Below are 16,995 nucleotides of genomic sequence, written 5' to 3' on the forward strand. Positions count from 1 at the left end.
AGGAATGGCCCACCTTCCTCTCCTCCGAGTAGGTCAGAGTGTTGTACACGTCTTATTCTGAATTAGATAAAAACTCACAGGCTGCTCTCACCTTCCGAGATGGCCCACACTCTATGGAGTGTGTTTCTCTCTAAATAAATCCACTTCTTACCTATCACTTGGGCTTCCCTGGTAGCTCAGATGGTCAAGTGTCTGCCTGCAATGAGGGAGACCTGGGTTGATCCCTGGGTCGGGAAGAATCCCTGGAGAAGGAAATGGCAACCCACTCCTGTACTCTTGCCGGGAAGATGGAGGAGCCTGGTAGCCTACAGTCCATGGGATCACAAAGAGTAGGACACGACTGAGCAACTTCACTTTTCACCTCTCACTTTGTCTCTCACTGAATTCTTTCTGTAATGACACACTGAGAACCTAAGCTTCAGCCAGGATGGGAGGGGGTTTGGGGAAGAATGCATACATGTATATGTATGGCTGAGTGCCTTCCTTGTTCACCTGAAACTATCACAAATAATTGGGTGCACTCCAATACAAAGCGTTTCTGGTGTTAAGAAAGTAAAAACCCATATGTGTCATGAAGAACCAACAGGTTTGTGGGCTTTTAGCAGGCAGGGTCTTTTAGAGAACAGCTTTTTTTTGTATCTTAGTTCCAAGACCAGGGATCAAACCTGTGCCCTCTGCAGTAGAAGACTGAAGTCTTAACCACTGGACCACCATTTCCAACAAGGGAAGTCTCAAGGAATAACCCTTAAATATGAGTTCAGAGAGACCTGAAATGTACTAGAATTCCTTCTAATATTGGCTGGGCTTTGTCATCCCCTGCAATAAACCATGGTTGAGAAGTCCGAGGAACGCACTAATGAAGGGTACTTTAAGAAGGATAAGTCAGAGGCGAGGTGACCTGTGGTGGTGGCAGAGGTATCAACTTCGCAACAACACAAAACAAGCCCCAAGTACTTTCGGAGGCCCTAACAATTGTAGAGTAGAGGCCAAAATGAAGATGTTTTATACCTTACACATATTTCTAAAATAACTAAAGATAATTATCCTGAGGATTTATGGAAGGAATTATTTTTCTATCTTTTAATATTATGTATTACAATAGAAGAAGACCAAAAGTGTAGAAAATTTGTGGACTGCTACCTCCCCCATTAAAAAAAAAAAAAAAAGAAGCTGATATTTAGCAGCCAAAAGTATGCTTTTTCTCCACAGATATAATTGTAAAAAAAATACATAATATTGTAAGATGATTAAAACAGCTTCTAAAAATAAAGCCATTAAAAAAAAAACACACCTGAACCAAACAAGGCTCAAACAAGAAGCTCTTCAGAATCAGATAAGGAGGAAGAGAATTTCCAGGAGACTGGTCTCCTACTCTCCTGTTCACTCTACCCCGTGCGTGTTCCAACAGGGAGAAAAGAAGAGTCAGAAAGACTGAAAGCAAACTCCTCAAGTCCCATTACAAAAAAGAAAAATGTGAAAAAGGAGCCGCAAGAAAGCCAGGGTTTGGCTGCTTTAGAGGATAATATAAATGCAGAGTATTCAATGTAACACCTATTCTCTTAGGAAGGACGACTAGGAGAATAAAACAAAACTTTTAGACTTTCCTGGGGGCTGGATCATAGGTGATGTGGTCTTGAAAGGGAAGGTGCTCCTAGCAGTTCTGCCTCTCCTCCCAGATGAGGCCTTTTTAAACAAAGACTGGCCTCCCACCCCGCCTGAGCCGATGCCACCAAAGCACCTGGCGATAATTAGATGAAAGAGCTGGGAGGGGTCACTTTTATGTGATGCTCAATTCCTACCTGCACTGGATGTTAACGTTTTCCTGAGAGCACCTAAAAATATTGGTAATTGTGTCCACCCTTCACATCGTTAGCTTGGAGGAAGAATAGTCCTGTGTCTAAATGTAACAGGAAGGACATTAAAAAAGGAAGGAGGTTCCTGTACCATAAAAATGTCCAGAGGACCAGTTCATCTGCTTCCAAAATGGAGCAAAGCCGTCTACATGGAGGGCGAGCAGGGATCCTGCTCTCACACTTCCGTTCATTGCCCACAAGCAGCAGCCAGCTGCTTGTTCACAGGCCTGTCACCACTGCCCTGGGAACAGGGGAGAAGGGGAGCCAACAGTCTGCCTGCTGGAACCCCACCCACAGAGCAGGCAGGATAACACCCTCCCAGCCAACAAACGGGCTTCCCGGGGGGCTCAGCAGTCAAGAATCCACCTGCCAATGCAGGAAAGGCAGGTTTGATCCCTGGGTCAGGAAGATCCCCTGGAGGAGGGCATGGCAACCCACTCCAGTATTCTTGCCTGGAGAATCCCATGGACAGAGGAGCCTGGTGGGCTACAGTCCACAGGGTTGCAAAGAATTGGACACGACTGAGCAACTAACACACATGTAACCAACAACTGTGCCAAGAGGAATGAGATGGTGGAAGGAAGCTGACAGAAACATTTGAGGGAGTATATTCGATCATGTCAGGGAAAGCAATAAAAATATCATAAATTGGCTTTTGAAAAATTTCAGGAGGAAAAATATCCCTTAAATGGTATTAACCGAAGGACTACCAGGAAAAAAAGAAAGGGAAAAAACCATTGTTTCTTGTGGCCACACCCAGGCATTTCTCTTTTCCCCTCAAGGAAATGGTTATAGATGTTAAGTAATTATAAAACCTCCCCACGGACAGAAACACACCCCAGACCACTGTCATATCACTTGATCAAGTCTCCCAGAGCTTGCATGTCTAGAAAGTAGCTTCCCCAGCAGAGCTGTTGGCTGACATTTGGGGGCGCGAGGCTGGGCAGCAGCACGGGGCCAGCGTGCTCACAGGACTCAGTGAAGGTGGCCATGCTGACTCTCCCAGGGAGAGGGGCACATGAGGTGGTGGGCGCGGGGCTCCAGCAGTCAGCACCCATGTGGTCACACTCGCTCACCTGACTGTGAGTCTCTTCCCTCCTGGGACACACCTGCCTGCTGCCCTGGCTCCTCTGGTTGTCTTCTCCTGCCCCCAGTGCCCATCCAGCACCCGCCTTACTTCAGGTCTGGCCCCAGCGTCTCCTCCCCCAGGAAGTTTAGTAAGTGTGACTCTCTTGCAACTCGCCCTCCATAAAATTGGCACCTGGTTAGACAGTGGGGGAGTTGGTGTTTTCAACCAGATCTGAACTCTCCCATGGTGGGCCCAGCCCATGAAAAGTCTATCAGAGCATTTCGTAGAAAGCTGTCTGTGCACCTGAAACCAGCTTACTGTTAGGCACATTCCCCCCAAGGAGAGCCGCACCGGGCCGTCCACAAGCCGGGCACTGGGGACCCACTGGGAAAGCACAGCACTTGTCTCACAGAGGCCTCCATGGGCCTCTGAACAAGGCACTGAAGCAACTGGCTGCCCCTGAGGCTTGGGTACATGACGGCAGCCTGCTGTGGAAAGTGAAGACAGAACCCGGCAAAGCCCTATCAACACTGTATCCTTCCCCACCAACTGGCTCCAGTGAGCTTCCAGCCAGAAGACCACCAGCAGAAGCCAGAAGACAGGGCTCAGCAGAATCTACAGGGCTCAGCAGAAACCCCAGGGCAGGTAGCTTCTTGGAAATGAAGATACTGCTTGCTTTATCTCCCAAAAGAAGAAAACTATGCCCTTCATTGCCAAGGTCCGAAAGCGGTTCATGAATGCTTAGCCCCGTGGGGCTACAAGGACACTAAACCATCCTGAGGAACTGAAACAGAGAGATGTTTATCCCCAACAGGCACCAGGGAAGGAAAACAGAGCCAGCAGGCATCTGACAGCCTCTCGTGAGAAAGCTCCTGCAAGGCTCTCACTGAAGATTACATTCAATACTGCTTTTCTTTCTGTGGTTAACAACAAACACAGAGGCAAGCCGCTGACTAACCTTTCAGAGGAAAATGAACTCTAGCAAAAAAAAGAAGCATGACCCAACAAAAGCTGACTCCATCCCCGTACCTGGCTTTCAATGAATCCAGCCGCCGTCTGGGAGGACCTGGCTTGATACAACTCAAGGTTTCACTAGTCCATGCTCTACTGGGATTCCTCTCTGCCTCTTTTGGCTTAATAATGTAAGCAGTCAAGATCTCTAAGCAGCTAAATACTGGTAGGATTTGGTGTCACAATAAACTATGGTTAACACAGGGAACTGGGGAAAATGTGTCCAAATCAATGGGATGATTGCCAGTGAGCCAGCCAGTATGAAAAAGGAACCACAGGCTTACCCAGAGGCCACCCCCAGCACTGGCGGTGCGCTTCCTCAGCGTCGAGGCTTCATGAGTAACAGTGACCTCGACCTTGGGAGAAAGCCAGGTGGCGACCACGGGGCAAGGCTGGGGGCAGGGGCAGGAGGGCTCCTTTTTCTCCCGGCACTCCTCGCTGTTCGCAGCAACGTCGGGTGTGAATGGCCCCCAAACCAAGGTGCCGCCATGCCTCCACAGCTGTAACACACCTCGGAGCGACTCACCTGTGCTGAATTCGAGGGTCGCTCTGCACCAGGGGTAAGATGGCCTCCAGCACCTTGCTGGCGGACCCCGGGAGCATCTCCAGGACCTTCTTATCAATAGCCATTTTGTCCACAATGGTCTTAAAGTAGCGCAAGGCACTGACAACTTCCTTCTCTTTCTCCTCCAGCCAGCTCAGGTTCTGAAAGGAAATGTTAAGCATAAGGAGGGAGGAGAGAGATTAAAGGGAGTGACTTTTAAAAGAAATAAATAAAATTTCCTGTAGACCACTTTGAGATTGATGCCACTGGAAAGGGCTTCTTGCTGCAGAAACTAAGTCAAATTGTTTCCCTAAGGACTGCAATCAGGATACAGAGGCCAGACTTGGGGCAGAAGAAGGGGCTGGATGGAGAAAAGCAGTTTAGGTATTCTTAAGTCCCTTCCTAGACAGAGACAGACTCGCCCGGGGTCTCCTCCTCCACTACACGGAACTATCACTGCTAATCTCAGCAAGTATAGTGAAGACTGATTTGCTGATGGCTGTAGGATGCTTGGGTACTGTGCACGTCTATCCAGGAAATCAAACTGAGAAACCCCAGGCCTTTCAAGGTCCTGGGGGCTGTGTGAGATTGGTCAGAGGCATTAGTGCTCAAAGCCCATTCTCCAGGACTCCTTGTTGGATTTCCACATTTGACCTGCAGACGCAGTGCCCTCTCAATGAGATGAGATGGCTCTCCCAAAGGACCTGGAAGCCCTGGCGTGAAAGGGTGAGGAACTGGACAGACGGCAGAAATTCAGGCACTGCTCCTGCCACAACCGCTAACAGCATCCAGAGTATCTCTGCTCCTGAGGAAAGCTCACCAAGGAAGAAAATAAAAGCACAGAGCCCTGGGCCTCCCAGCGTTCACATTCCCACACCCAAGTCTTTCCTCTTTGACTGGGGAGTCCCTTGAGTCCACGGTCAGTGGGTAAACACACTCCTTACACTGACCCTGAGGTCAATAACCCAGGTCCCAGCTGGCTGGCAGGGAGAGGGAAACCAAGAATAATCATTAAAATAGATAAATCCCAAAATGGATAATCCATTCAAGTAGAATCAATTGCTTGCCCAGGGCAAATAAAGGGTAGTATATGTGAGGAAAACTCCCACCTATGGGCTCTTTGCGCTCCAGGGACTATATAAACAAAATCCACCAAGAAGAAGAAGATAATTTCTTAAAAAAGGAGATTTAAAACTATACATTAAAAAGTGATACATAATAAAGTGATTATGATTCTGAACACTAGTTCTTTTAAAATAATGAGAAACGTCATTTTAAATTAAATTTTTAAATAGTGGATTTCATGGGACTATCAAAGAAAAACCATAAAGATGGAATTAAGAAGTCATTAGTCCCTTTAGTGGGACGACTTTCAGAGACTTGATTTAGCTCCTCTCAGTGGGTGCACTACCCCAAAGGTGCCCTGTAGAGCACCAGGATACCATGCTCCCATTCCCAGCATGGGGGTCTCTGCCCTCACTTTACTTTTCTCTTTTTACCAACTGACACCTTTATTTACTGTCCGTTTCCAAGAGCCAGGCACTTGCTTCTCTAGCTCAAGGCAAGAGCGTTCTGCTTTGCCTAGGCCTACACGGGGCTCAGAGGAACCTCAGTCTGAAGGAATCATGGCGCCGTGCAGACATCAAACGTGACTAAAACCACACTGGCTGGCTGGGCAAGAGGACGATGGCCGCAACACTGCCACCTCAGCACCTCAGGACTCCTCAGGCGCCAGCATGACGAAACGGGGAGGAGGCCGGCAATGTTTTAAGAAAATGTGTCCCCAGGTTTGCTAGGGAGAAAGGGGCTGACCTGAAGATGGGAGGCCTCCAAAGTAGCAGGTATTTCACAACAGATAATTCTCCTGTCATTTGCAGAGAGATCAAACCGGGCTGCCCTGGGCTCCTAACAGAGGCGTGACACCCCGCAGAGTCGGGTTTCATCCATTAACGCTCCAGCAGATTCTACTCCCTGACTCAGTGCCCTCTGAATGCTGTGCATTCCCCACCTCTCTCCAGCTGTTAAAACCATGGCTTCTCACAAAACGCAGCCAGCAGTCGAGAGTTTACAATGAGACACCCAGAAGAAGCACGCCCAGGAACCAGGAGCCTGAGGCCAGGGCCTTTATAGGCAGGGGCACCCACCTGCACACTTCCTTGTGTGTCAGGGGGTTAGGGGCCACCATGGCGCAGACAGGCCTGGAAGCCACCCGAGGCCAGCAGTGCTGGGGGAGGCCGCGATCCCAAGGCACCGCTGGGCTTCAGGCTCCTCGTGTGCAAAATGGGAAGACTAATGCCTGCGCTGGGTGGGCTAAGGAGGCTTGTGGGGCGTGCTCGGGGAGAATATTTGTGGAAGCATTTCATAAAATTAAGGGAACAGCAGATTCTGATTAAGCAACCTTGGCCCGGAGCCCACACTTTCTGTGTACCAGCAACAGTGAAAGCTTGTGTGCACAGTCAAGGTGAGAAGGAAGACAGCGTGATGCCACCCAGGACAGGGCCTGGCACAGGGAGACCTGCGGTAAGTTGTGGGTGAATCTGAATCTATTCCTGTCTACCTGAGCTGCAGCTTCCCAGGTAACATCCTGGGAACAATGAGACTATACACAGAAACATTAAGTTGTAAGACAGTAAGTAATAGTTAAGGATGACAGCAGATGACAGGCTATGGTAAGATGTCTCCGACAGAGTCAGCGACGCTCACACCCTGGCAGGCAGACCCCCAACACTTCCAGTCCTGACTGTGAGCCTCCAAGTGGGTTTGAACTCACTCTGGATCATGCAGGTGACAGGGCACGGAAACTCCACCCTTCTTAAAGGGTGATGACCTGGAACCAGGGGATGCTCTTCCTTGGGGGAGGATCTATACAGCTCCTTCCTAGAGAACAGTTTCTCAGCCACGGCATGTGCATTTTAGGACAGATGATTCTTTGTTGTGGGGGAGTGGGGGACGTGCTGTCCTGAGCATTGCCCAACGCCTACCAGCATCCCTGGCCTCTACCCACCAGATGCCAGTAGCACCTGCTTCAGTCTCCTGGTTTTGACAACCAAAAATGTCTCCAGACATTGCCAGCTGTGCCCTGGAGTCTGCAGGAGCCCCCACTAACGAAAGGGTACTTGAACATCAAGTTGCCTCTATCATTTCTCTAGGAATAAAGAAGAAAGGGGCGGGGAACGCCAAGAAGTGAGAGGCTGGAACAGTTCCCTATCAGAGTTCACTAGCAAAACACAGTGCTTAGTGCGCCATTTTGCTCTGGGCTCCCTGGACAGTGTCAGATGACAACTGACACTCTTCTTGCTGTTCCATATAAAAGCCAGCTCCAAGGGGTTGCTAAACAGATTGTGATTTAAAAAAATAATAATTGTGGTACAGACCAAATCTTGCACTTTATTCCTCTCTTCAATCTGGAATTCAGACCAGTCTGGTAAACAACGTACAGTTCATTCTTGCTCTCTAGCTTCTTTTTGTTAACAGATGGGGCAGGAAAAATGATTCAGTGAAAGACTCTGGACTGAAAACCTTTATTTTCCCTACTTTTAACTAGTATTTTAAGATATTCTGCTGGTCAACACAAAAACAAGAGGAAGCACACTGCAAAATTCAACAACTATGTGTTTATGCAACAGGGCAGTGTTTGCTAGTGGCGTTAAATCGACAGCTGAGCTATAACAACAGTTCTACAGACTACACTGTGGACAGTTACTAAAGAATTGAGTTTCTACTTATCTGACAGGCTTGTCTTTATTTTACCTGGCTGAGTTTAATTTTGTTTTTATGTTCAGTTATGTGTGGGGATTAGCATTAGGTTTTTTAGGTATTAAAAAATAAACTTTCATAAAGAATAAACGTAACATGGTTAGAGTTTCGACGTGATGTCTGGTGGCTGTGTTTCCATCTCTGGGTCACCGCTCTTTGTATGGCTCTTTGTATGGCTTTGCTCCATAGCCCTAGTTTCCTTGTCTGCAAAGTTTAAGTTTCCACCTCCCAGGGATATAATGAGAATTAAGTAAGGGAACGAGTGAAAGCACTGAGCGTGGGGCTAAGAACAGGCTTGGTAAATGTTAGCAGCACAAAAGGAGTCCCTGGCTATGAGACACTGGTTCTGTGCTATCTCATCACGCTCAGGAGTCTCGCGAGACATTTAAAGAGACCTTACACTTTACACGCCCTTCTTCTTCTCAACTGTCCAGAGCATCTTAGCAGCTCAAGGAAAGAACAGCTGGTCTTAAGAGATGAGACTCACCCGTTCCCCCCGAACCCGTTGGACCCAAGCAGCACACCCAAACCAATCCCCGAATCCCCAAGCTTTCACCGTGAGCACTGGGCTTGCTTTGCTCTGAAGACCATGGAGGCCTGGATAAACTTTGACTTTTATCCATGGCTCCTTGGACTGTTTCCTGAACAATTAAGCCCACAGTTGCCACCCAACTGAACACAACGATATTGCAACAGAATTTTTTTTTTTCCATCCCCAAAACCATGGGCCAGGATTCTGCAGTAGAAGGCAAGGCAAACCCAATTGTTCTTAGCATCACACTGACCTTCTGCCTTTGAGACCTGGAAGCCACAGCACTGGTGGACATAAACTCTACTGCCTGCTGCTCCAGATCCAAGGGGATAGGGTAGCCCTCTGGTAGAAATCTGTCTGTTGCCTCCTGGAAGAGAGGAAACCTGGATTCCTACAGAGCTTGAAATGGCCGTTTTAAGCTGAAGGGAAGGGGTTGACGAAAATCAACAGCTGTTGCAACACATCTGGCTTGACTGGCCCTGCTGAGGTTCCTGGTGTTTGAGGGCATCTTCAGCTGGGTTTCAAGGGTTTAGCAAGTTTCAGAGCATGGACCCTGGAACCAAATGATGGATGTTCTGGACATCACAAATCTACATGTGTGTGTCAGGGGGCAACATGGGCCTCTCCTGGGGTGTGAATGTGATGTTCTGAGCTGTGTTAAATGCCCAGAGGATGACATCTGGAAAAGAACTGTTCTAGCCAACCAATCTGGACTCTTATTAACGGGAGAAACACTCACCCATCCTAAAGGTTTCTATTTCACAAGGACACAGAAGACCCCACCTGGAACTGTGGAGCGCTACAGGAAAGGTGCTCTGTACTGAAAGCTCAGTCCCCAGGGCATGAACTCAGAAACAGCACAAACACATTGTTCAAAGCAGGTGCAGGCCAGGAGAAACACCTGGAGTCAGCTTACTTTGTTCACGGGCTTCTCTGGAATCTTCACAGACACCTCGGCTGGTTTTCCCTTCTTTGATGGCGTCCTCTTGATTTTGGGTGAGTGGAATTTGTCCTTCAGCTTCATGGTGAAGGAGGAGAGATGAGAACGCTGAGAGTCTGAAAACAGAGGAGGTACTGACTGTTAGAGGCAGAGTGGGAAGAAGCTGTGGTTCATTCGCCTTCTGTGAAAATGAGTGTTGTCCTCAGGCAAATCTTTCCCTTTCACTGTTTGAGGTTACAAAGAAAAGGAAACACGGATCCATTCGAACTCTTTTGCTTGCACCTTTCAATTTTTGCAATTTCCTTCTAAGTTAGGGTGAAAGCAGTCAAAATGAGTGTGGAAAACGAACACGCAAATACTTCCATGCGTCCCTATAGAGTTCATCTGATTATCTAACCAACGTCCAAGGGAACTGGCTAAGATGAAAAGACACCACAGTGGGACCACAGAAGGGCTGGACATGAGAACTGGGAATGAAGGCCCTTTTGAGTGGACCTTCTCATTGTTTGGTTAGGGAACTGCAACAAGTGACATGCGTCAGGCCTCAGAGCTGGCCGTGGAGACTGAAGTAGACCTAAGGTGTTCAAAACCCTCAGGGACACAGTGAAAGACAACTTGGTTCCTCAACAAAATCAGGAACAAGACGAGGGTGTCCGTTTTGATCCCTGTTACTCAATTTTGTACTCCAACACAAGCCATCCAGATTGGAAAGGGACATATAAAACTGTTGCTAGATGACATAATTTTGTATATGAAAAATCTGAAGCAATCCACTAAGAAACTAGTACTAACAAACAAATTTGGTAGGCTCACAGGATACAAGATGATATACATCATAAACAAGGTCACAGACAAGAATCAATTCTATTTCTACACAATAGCAAGGAACATTCAAAACAAATGTAAGAAGCATCCATTCACAATCATCAAAACAAACAAAACACACAGGCCTAAAACTACATTTAAGTGACGTACTGATATGCTACACCATGGATAAATCTCAAAAACATGATGCTAAGTGAAAGAAGTTAGTCACAAAAGACCACATATTGTATAATTCCGTTTATCTGCAATGTCCAGAACTGGCAAATCTCTAGAGACAGAAAGTATTAATAGATGAGAGGTTGCCTAAGACTAAAGGGAGCGGAGAGGGATGGAGAGCGGCTGCTGGTGACTAAGAGGTTTCTTTTGGTGGGGGAGAAGTGTTCTAAAATTAGAATCTGGTGATCGTTACACAACCCAGTGAATTACTATAAAAAAAAAAAAATTTGAATTCTACACTTTAAAAGAGTCGTGTAGTCAGATATGTGAATTCTATCTCAATGAAGCTGTTGGGGGAAAAAAACAAACAAACAAACCCAAACAGCAGCCTTCCTTCATTTACCACAGCACTTTCCAGGGTTTGAAACCATCTTATTATTTATGTGTTTATCTCCTAACAAGAACGCACTCACTGAAGACTGTACCTGTCCTGCTCAAGCCTGTGTCTCCAGTGCTAACACTGTACGTAGCCCAGAGAAGATGCTCGGGAAACATTAATTCAACAAATGAACAAATTGGCCAAAGAGAAAATACCCCATGGAAAGCACTGCTTCTTTGGCTAATGTCAGAAATTTATAGAAAATACTTGAAAATGGTTGACAATTAGGGAGAACATGATTCTATGCAATGGGAAAAAAAAAGTAAGTGTATTTAAAAAATAAAAAAAATACACTCCCTTTCAATTTTCTCAGCAATTTAGTACTAAACAAACAAACAAACCCAAAAAACCCTTCCAAATAAACGACATAGCACCTCTATTACAGGCGTGTCACTGTGTCTACTAGTGCTGGCTTATCAGGGGCCAAGGCTCAATCCTCTTGTCAAAGACCTTCAGGCTGCAGGCAGGATCAGATACACAATTCACCCTTTGCAATTATCTAGGAGCCCCCTGCACTCTGGACTAGAGAGAGAAGCCAGGCCTGACCTTCGTTCACAAGGGCAGTCAAACCAAACCCAGCCTCACAGCTGTCTGTCCACCAGCCAGAGCTGCAGGAAGCTCTTCTTAGAGCCCAGCAAGGACACAAATCCACAGAGGGCTGGTGCGCCTCTCTCCTCAGCTGGAGCTGCTCGATGTGGAGCTCCGGGGTTCTCGGTTCCAGTCCTCGCGGGCGGCGCCGGCCCTGGGATTCGCAGCATGCCAGCAGATGGTGTGATTGCTCCGGCTCCCCTCCTCTTCCCCACCCAAGCAGGGGGGGCCCACACACAGTTTATACTTGCTTCTTTACAACAACTTCGGTAATTCACAGGGTAGTTAAAAGGCTGGGCAGTTGTAGTCAGACTGTTTTGAGTCAACAGACTTCAGCAGCACCTCTTAAGTCTCAAGTTTTGTCTGAGAACATTGCTCTACTTGAGATGTCTGATGTGGCGTAGGTTAAATTACTGGCTGCAGTAATGCAGGAAGGTGCTCGTCCATGTGCGGGGCACGTGGCACCTGCTCAGTGCCAGGAGCTTAACCTAAGTCTGTGATGTGGACTGGCTGCGGGTCGGACCAGGACACTCGGCAGCACTGAAGGTGTTTCTCAGGACCCCGGGGAACGGCGGGCCTCACGCACGCCCCTCTCTTCTCCCATTAGTGCTGAGTGGAAGTCTCAACCTGGCTGGAGCCCGCTGGTCTCTTCCTCTCTTTCAGGCTGCTCTTCTTCCTGCCCCCACCTGCTCCTTAGAACGCTGGCCTCAGCATCCCCAATGTCACAGCATATCCTTCTCCAGACAGGTTCCCAAGTCAGATGCTAGGGTGTGACTTCTACCCCGGTGAGTAAGACCGAAAGCAGGACAAGAGAAGCAGACACAAATGGGGAAGTATAGGCAGGATGCGTGGTTTCTTTGGTGGTCAAAGATCTTCAGAGACACAGACTGGGCAAACCAGCTTCCTCCTCCTCCTCCTCCAGCCTGCTGCCCTGCATAGCTATTACACACGGGTAGGCATGGGGCTGAGGGATGGCCAGTTTCACTCTCTGCCATCAGGACCAGGGCAGAAACAGGGTAGGCAAACAGGGTGTGGAGGCCCCCCCCCAACCCCCGATTATGACCGAGTGGCCAGGTAAGGACACCTTCGCCAGAGAGCAGCCAGAGCTGCCCAGGAACTACACGGCAACAGGCTCTGGCTGTCCCAGGGCAGCTGGGAGTCCACATCAGCACATAAAGAAAGCGCGTATCTACCAATAAATCTCCCTCCTTGGAGTACTTAACAGCCGCAGACAGCCACCTCTAGCACAAGATGCGATAAATCAAGCGGAAAGAGCAGGTTGTTTGTCATGACAACCAACCTCCTCAAGTTTGGAAATCAAGGGCAGCACAAACGAGGACAGGCTTCGACTTGGAGGCTGCTTGTCGTCTCTGCCTTGAAACAACAGCTTAGCGACAAAGCCTTTCGCACAGGTTTCAGGAGGTTTGGAAGGGCACTCCAACTATGCACCTGAGAGCAGATAAAGCACCATGACGACCAGTGACGGCAGAGTGGGCGGACACAGGGGTGGCGGCTATGTTAGGGTGATCCTACCTACATGCCGCACACTAACGTGTGCGGCACATGCACACCTGCCACACACTTCCGGACCCCTGCTCACATCCCTCGTGTGTGTCACTCATCTCAGTGGGGGGCAGCCAAAGAGATGGTCACACGACTGCAGAGCTTCAGGTAACTTCACCGACCACTCTTCAACTTCTCACTTGGGAAGTTACACTTCAGGTTTGGTAAATGTGTGTGCTTAGAGATTTTCTAGCACTGAAATTAAAACAAAATTTTGAAAGATTTCATACACGAGTCTATACAACTTACAGAGAAGGAATGAAATCCATGCATCCAGTGGCCTCACCCACCACATGGAACTTCCGGCAATGACGGACACGTTCCCTGTCCACACCATCCAACGTTGACGGCCGCTCGAGGTTGCCAAGCGCTTGGAATGTGCCTCGTGCGACCAAGAAACTGAGTTTCTATTGGAATGCAGAGAAACAGCAAGAGAGGCTGGCGGCTGCCCCACTGGACAGCGGGGCTCAAGAAGCAGAACACTGGCAACCCCACCACCCCCTCCACACGCCCCGTCATGATGGTGTCTTCCTGCCCAACGGCGGGTAGCTGATTCTGAATTTTGTGCTCATCACACCTTACTTTTTATGCTAGTTTAGATCTGTAAGTAGAGTTTAATGAGTAGGTTTGTGAAGCTAACTTAAGTGATATTATACTGCAAATACTCCTCTGTTCTTGCTTTTTCACTCAATGATAGGTCTGACATTTGCCCAGGTGACGTGTACAGAAGTGCTTTCGCTTTCAGTCCTGTGCAATTCCACGTCTTCTGTCATGCCGCTTTTGTTTATCCACTCTTCTGTCAGTGAACGCTGGGTCATTTTTGGCGTGTTTGCTTCTATAAACAGCACTGCTCTGACCTTTCTTGTACATGCCTCCTGGAACACACTCGACAGCCTCCGTGACAAGAGCCCCTGGACTAGAGTACACACCACATCTCATCGGAGGGCTGCTGCCAAGTGAGCTCCGGAGGGTCTGGGCCTCTCTGCGGCCCCCACAGCGCCACACCCACCAGGACCTGGCTTGCCAGACCTGCACACCTTGTGACAGGGCCACACCTAACCAAAGAGACAAAAGCCCTCCTGCACGTGGAGGCGCCACAGCTGGTGTGTCTCACTGTGGTCTATCAGATTTGCTGGAACGACCTCAAAGGTCACGGACAGAACTCAACAAACCCTCAACCACTGCTTGTGTACACGTGTGCTTAGTCGTGTCTGACTCTTGCGACCCTGTGGACTGTAGCCCGCCAGGCTCCTCTCCATGGGATTTTCCGGCAAGAACACTGGAGGGGGTTGCCATTCCCTCCTCCAGGGGATCTTCCTGACCCCGGGATCAAACCTGCCTCCCCTGCACTGCAGGCGGATCCTTGACTGCTGAGCCACTGGGGAAGCCCAACCACTACTCGGTATGGCATTTGCACCAAGGAGGGTCAAGAACCCCCAATGACCAACCTGCGAGTCATTTCTTTCAGGCGAAGAACGCTTACATGACCTCACAGTCAATTTCCGCAGATATGGCGTGACATGACCAAGAGCAGCGCTGCCCTGAGGGGCTGCCACAAGCTGTAGGCGGGCTGCAAGAAAGACACCCTTCTCCATCCAGAGGGAGGCTTAAGGAGAGGCACGCAGCCTGTTCCCGGAATCACATCTCAACCCAAACCAAAAGCACACCAGAGCCAAACCAGCTTCTTCCAAGCAGTCTGCCAGGCGTCACTGTATCATCCTTGAACTTTCAATGTGCCCCTCGGCCATGCTGAACAGCCGTCTCTCCTTGCTGCTGACAAATGCACTTGCCCAGTGGCCTTTCAGACGTCATCTGTAGCAGCAGCTGGGATCCCAACTTAGCAGCGTCCCTGTCAGGGCTTAAGTCCGCCTTGGATGGGGGAGTCTACATAGCAACCATAGAGGACCACACAAGGTCTAACCTGCGCCATGCGAGGTCCACCCAGGACCACAAAGTCAGGGTCAGTGTGGATGACACTTTGAGGCGGCTCCAAGATCATACAGCCAACTCTGAGAGACACGGCGGTGGCTCCCCCTCGCATGATGGCGCAGGGCGCAGAGCTGGGCCCCGGGCAGCACCCCCGCTTGTCCCACACACAAGCCCGGGCGGCGCGTGTGTGCTCCCAGCACCCACACCCCCGGCTCCCAGATGGGCTGAATGGACAACCAGAGGGGAGAAGTACACGCGGATATTAGGAAGAACCATTTTAAACGTGAGGATTTCACATTTTTAAGAGGTCTGCCTGCTTATCTAGAATCATACAGACTGACTGCACAGGCAAAGACACACGTGAGAGCGGGCGGGTCATGGGCGTGGCCGGCAGGATGGGGGCTCTGGAGTCAGGCAGCTGGTGCTTTAACTCGCGCTCGGCCTCTCTGCGCTGAGGGCTCCTCGCCTGTAGAGCCAGGATAACCGCAGGACCCAGCTGCCCGGGTTGCTGTGAGGGTTAAATGTGATCCTGCATGTCAAGCATTTCGCAGAGGACCTGATACACAGCAGACACTGAGTCCACAGCACCCGCTGCTGTTATGTGATAACACCGCCAATGCTCTGCCAACATGCAGTATGGCAAAGGCTAAAAATAATCCTAGCCTGGCAGAGCGCAAAGTAACCTGATGTTTTATTTTTTCCAACAATTTCATAGTAAAAGATCCTCTTTCTTACGTAACATAGGATTATTCACATTCAAACACAGGGAAAACAATTTCTGGAGTGCTGCAATACCATAGGCTCTTATGACATGAGAATCTGTTCATATTACCCTCTGGTTTAGGAAGTCAACGGATAGCTATGATGTTGCTGGGGGTACTAATGGAAATAGCAAGCATCTCCTTTTTCCTTTTATCAGCGACAAAACTAAAACAACCTCATTATAAAAATATGAGCACTGCAAAAATATATAACACAGAAGGTGAAAATCCCTCATAACTCCCCGTCTCTGTCATACAGAGCTTAAGTATTTTTGTGACTGGCTTTTTTAGCTGGGTGATATGCTGTGGGCATTCTTCCACATGAGCACAGTTAATGCGTGACTAATGTCCTAATGGAAGGCAAACCACAACACGGTCAAACGGTCTCCTGACCAAAGGTTCCCAACTCCTGCTCTTCCAAAAACAGCACAGGAATAAACACCCTCCCGCTGAGCCCCTGCCTGAAACTGGCTCCTAGAAAAAGTGCTGCCAGGCCAAAGGGCATAAGCACTGGACACCTGTCAAGATACTGCCGAGCTGCCCTGAGCTGGGTACAGGCCTGCGGGGGCTACGCCGAGGAGCGAGACCGGGGGTGCAGGCAGGAGACCGGGCCTGGGGACCCACCCCTGCAGGCTTCACTGCAGATCTGACAGAGCTACCGGTTTTGCTTTACTTGTGTAACTGTCAGGATTAAAAACAGATTTGGAAATGAACAGACACTTCACAAGAGAGGAAATCCAAATGGCCAACAGACAGATGATAAGGTGCTCAGTCCCTCTGGTTATCAGGAAACAATAAATTAAAACCATATAGCAAGGCTACGACATACACACCAGGATGGATACAAAGAAAAAGGTGCAAACACTCCATGCCGGGGGGCTGGAGAGCACGGGGCTCCCCCTCCCTCCACGGCTGCAGGGATGAGGCAGGACGGGCACCAGATGCTCGCTTCCCTGAGGCCAAAGGCTAAGTCTTCCTCACTTTGGAACCTGGCACTTAGCCCCAAGACTGGCACACAGTGCAAGTGAA

At 49.0% G+C, this 16,995-nt stretch overlaps 1 protein-coding gene across 5 annotated transcripts in view; it reads right to left on the reverse strand.

The window, feature by feature from the left end:
• Positions 1 to 16,995, reverse strand: part of RAPGEF1 (Rap guanine nucleotide exchange factor 1) — a 137,502-nt gene that overhangs the window by 55,413 nt on the left and 65,094 nt on the right. For 3 of the 5 annotated variants that reach the window (XM_055541456.1, XM_055541459.1, XM_055541458.1), the window contains exons 2-4: positions 9,682 to 9,821; positions 9,019 to 9,132; positions 4,460 to 4,638 (exon numbers count right to left, since the gene is read on the reverse strand). In XM_055541456.1, the coding sequence (XP_055397431.1) occupies positions 4,460 to 4,638; positions 9,019 to 9,132; positions 9,682 to 9,821 (433 nt within the window). The remainder of the gene's footprint in view (positions 1 to 4,459; positions 4,639 to 9,018; positions 9,133 to 9,681; positions 9,822 to 16,995) is intronic. The other 2 variants (XM_055541457.1, XM_055541460.1) reach the window with 1 other exon arrangement.

This window comes from Bubalus kerabau, chromosome 11 (genome assembly GCF_029407905.1).
Source record: "Bubalus kerabau isolate K-KA32 ecotype Philippines breed swamp buffalo chromosome 11, PCC_UOA_SB_1v2, whole genome shotgun sequence".
NCBI lineage: Eukaryota > Metazoa > Chordata > Mammalia > Artiodactyla > Bovidae > Bubalus > Bubalus kerabau.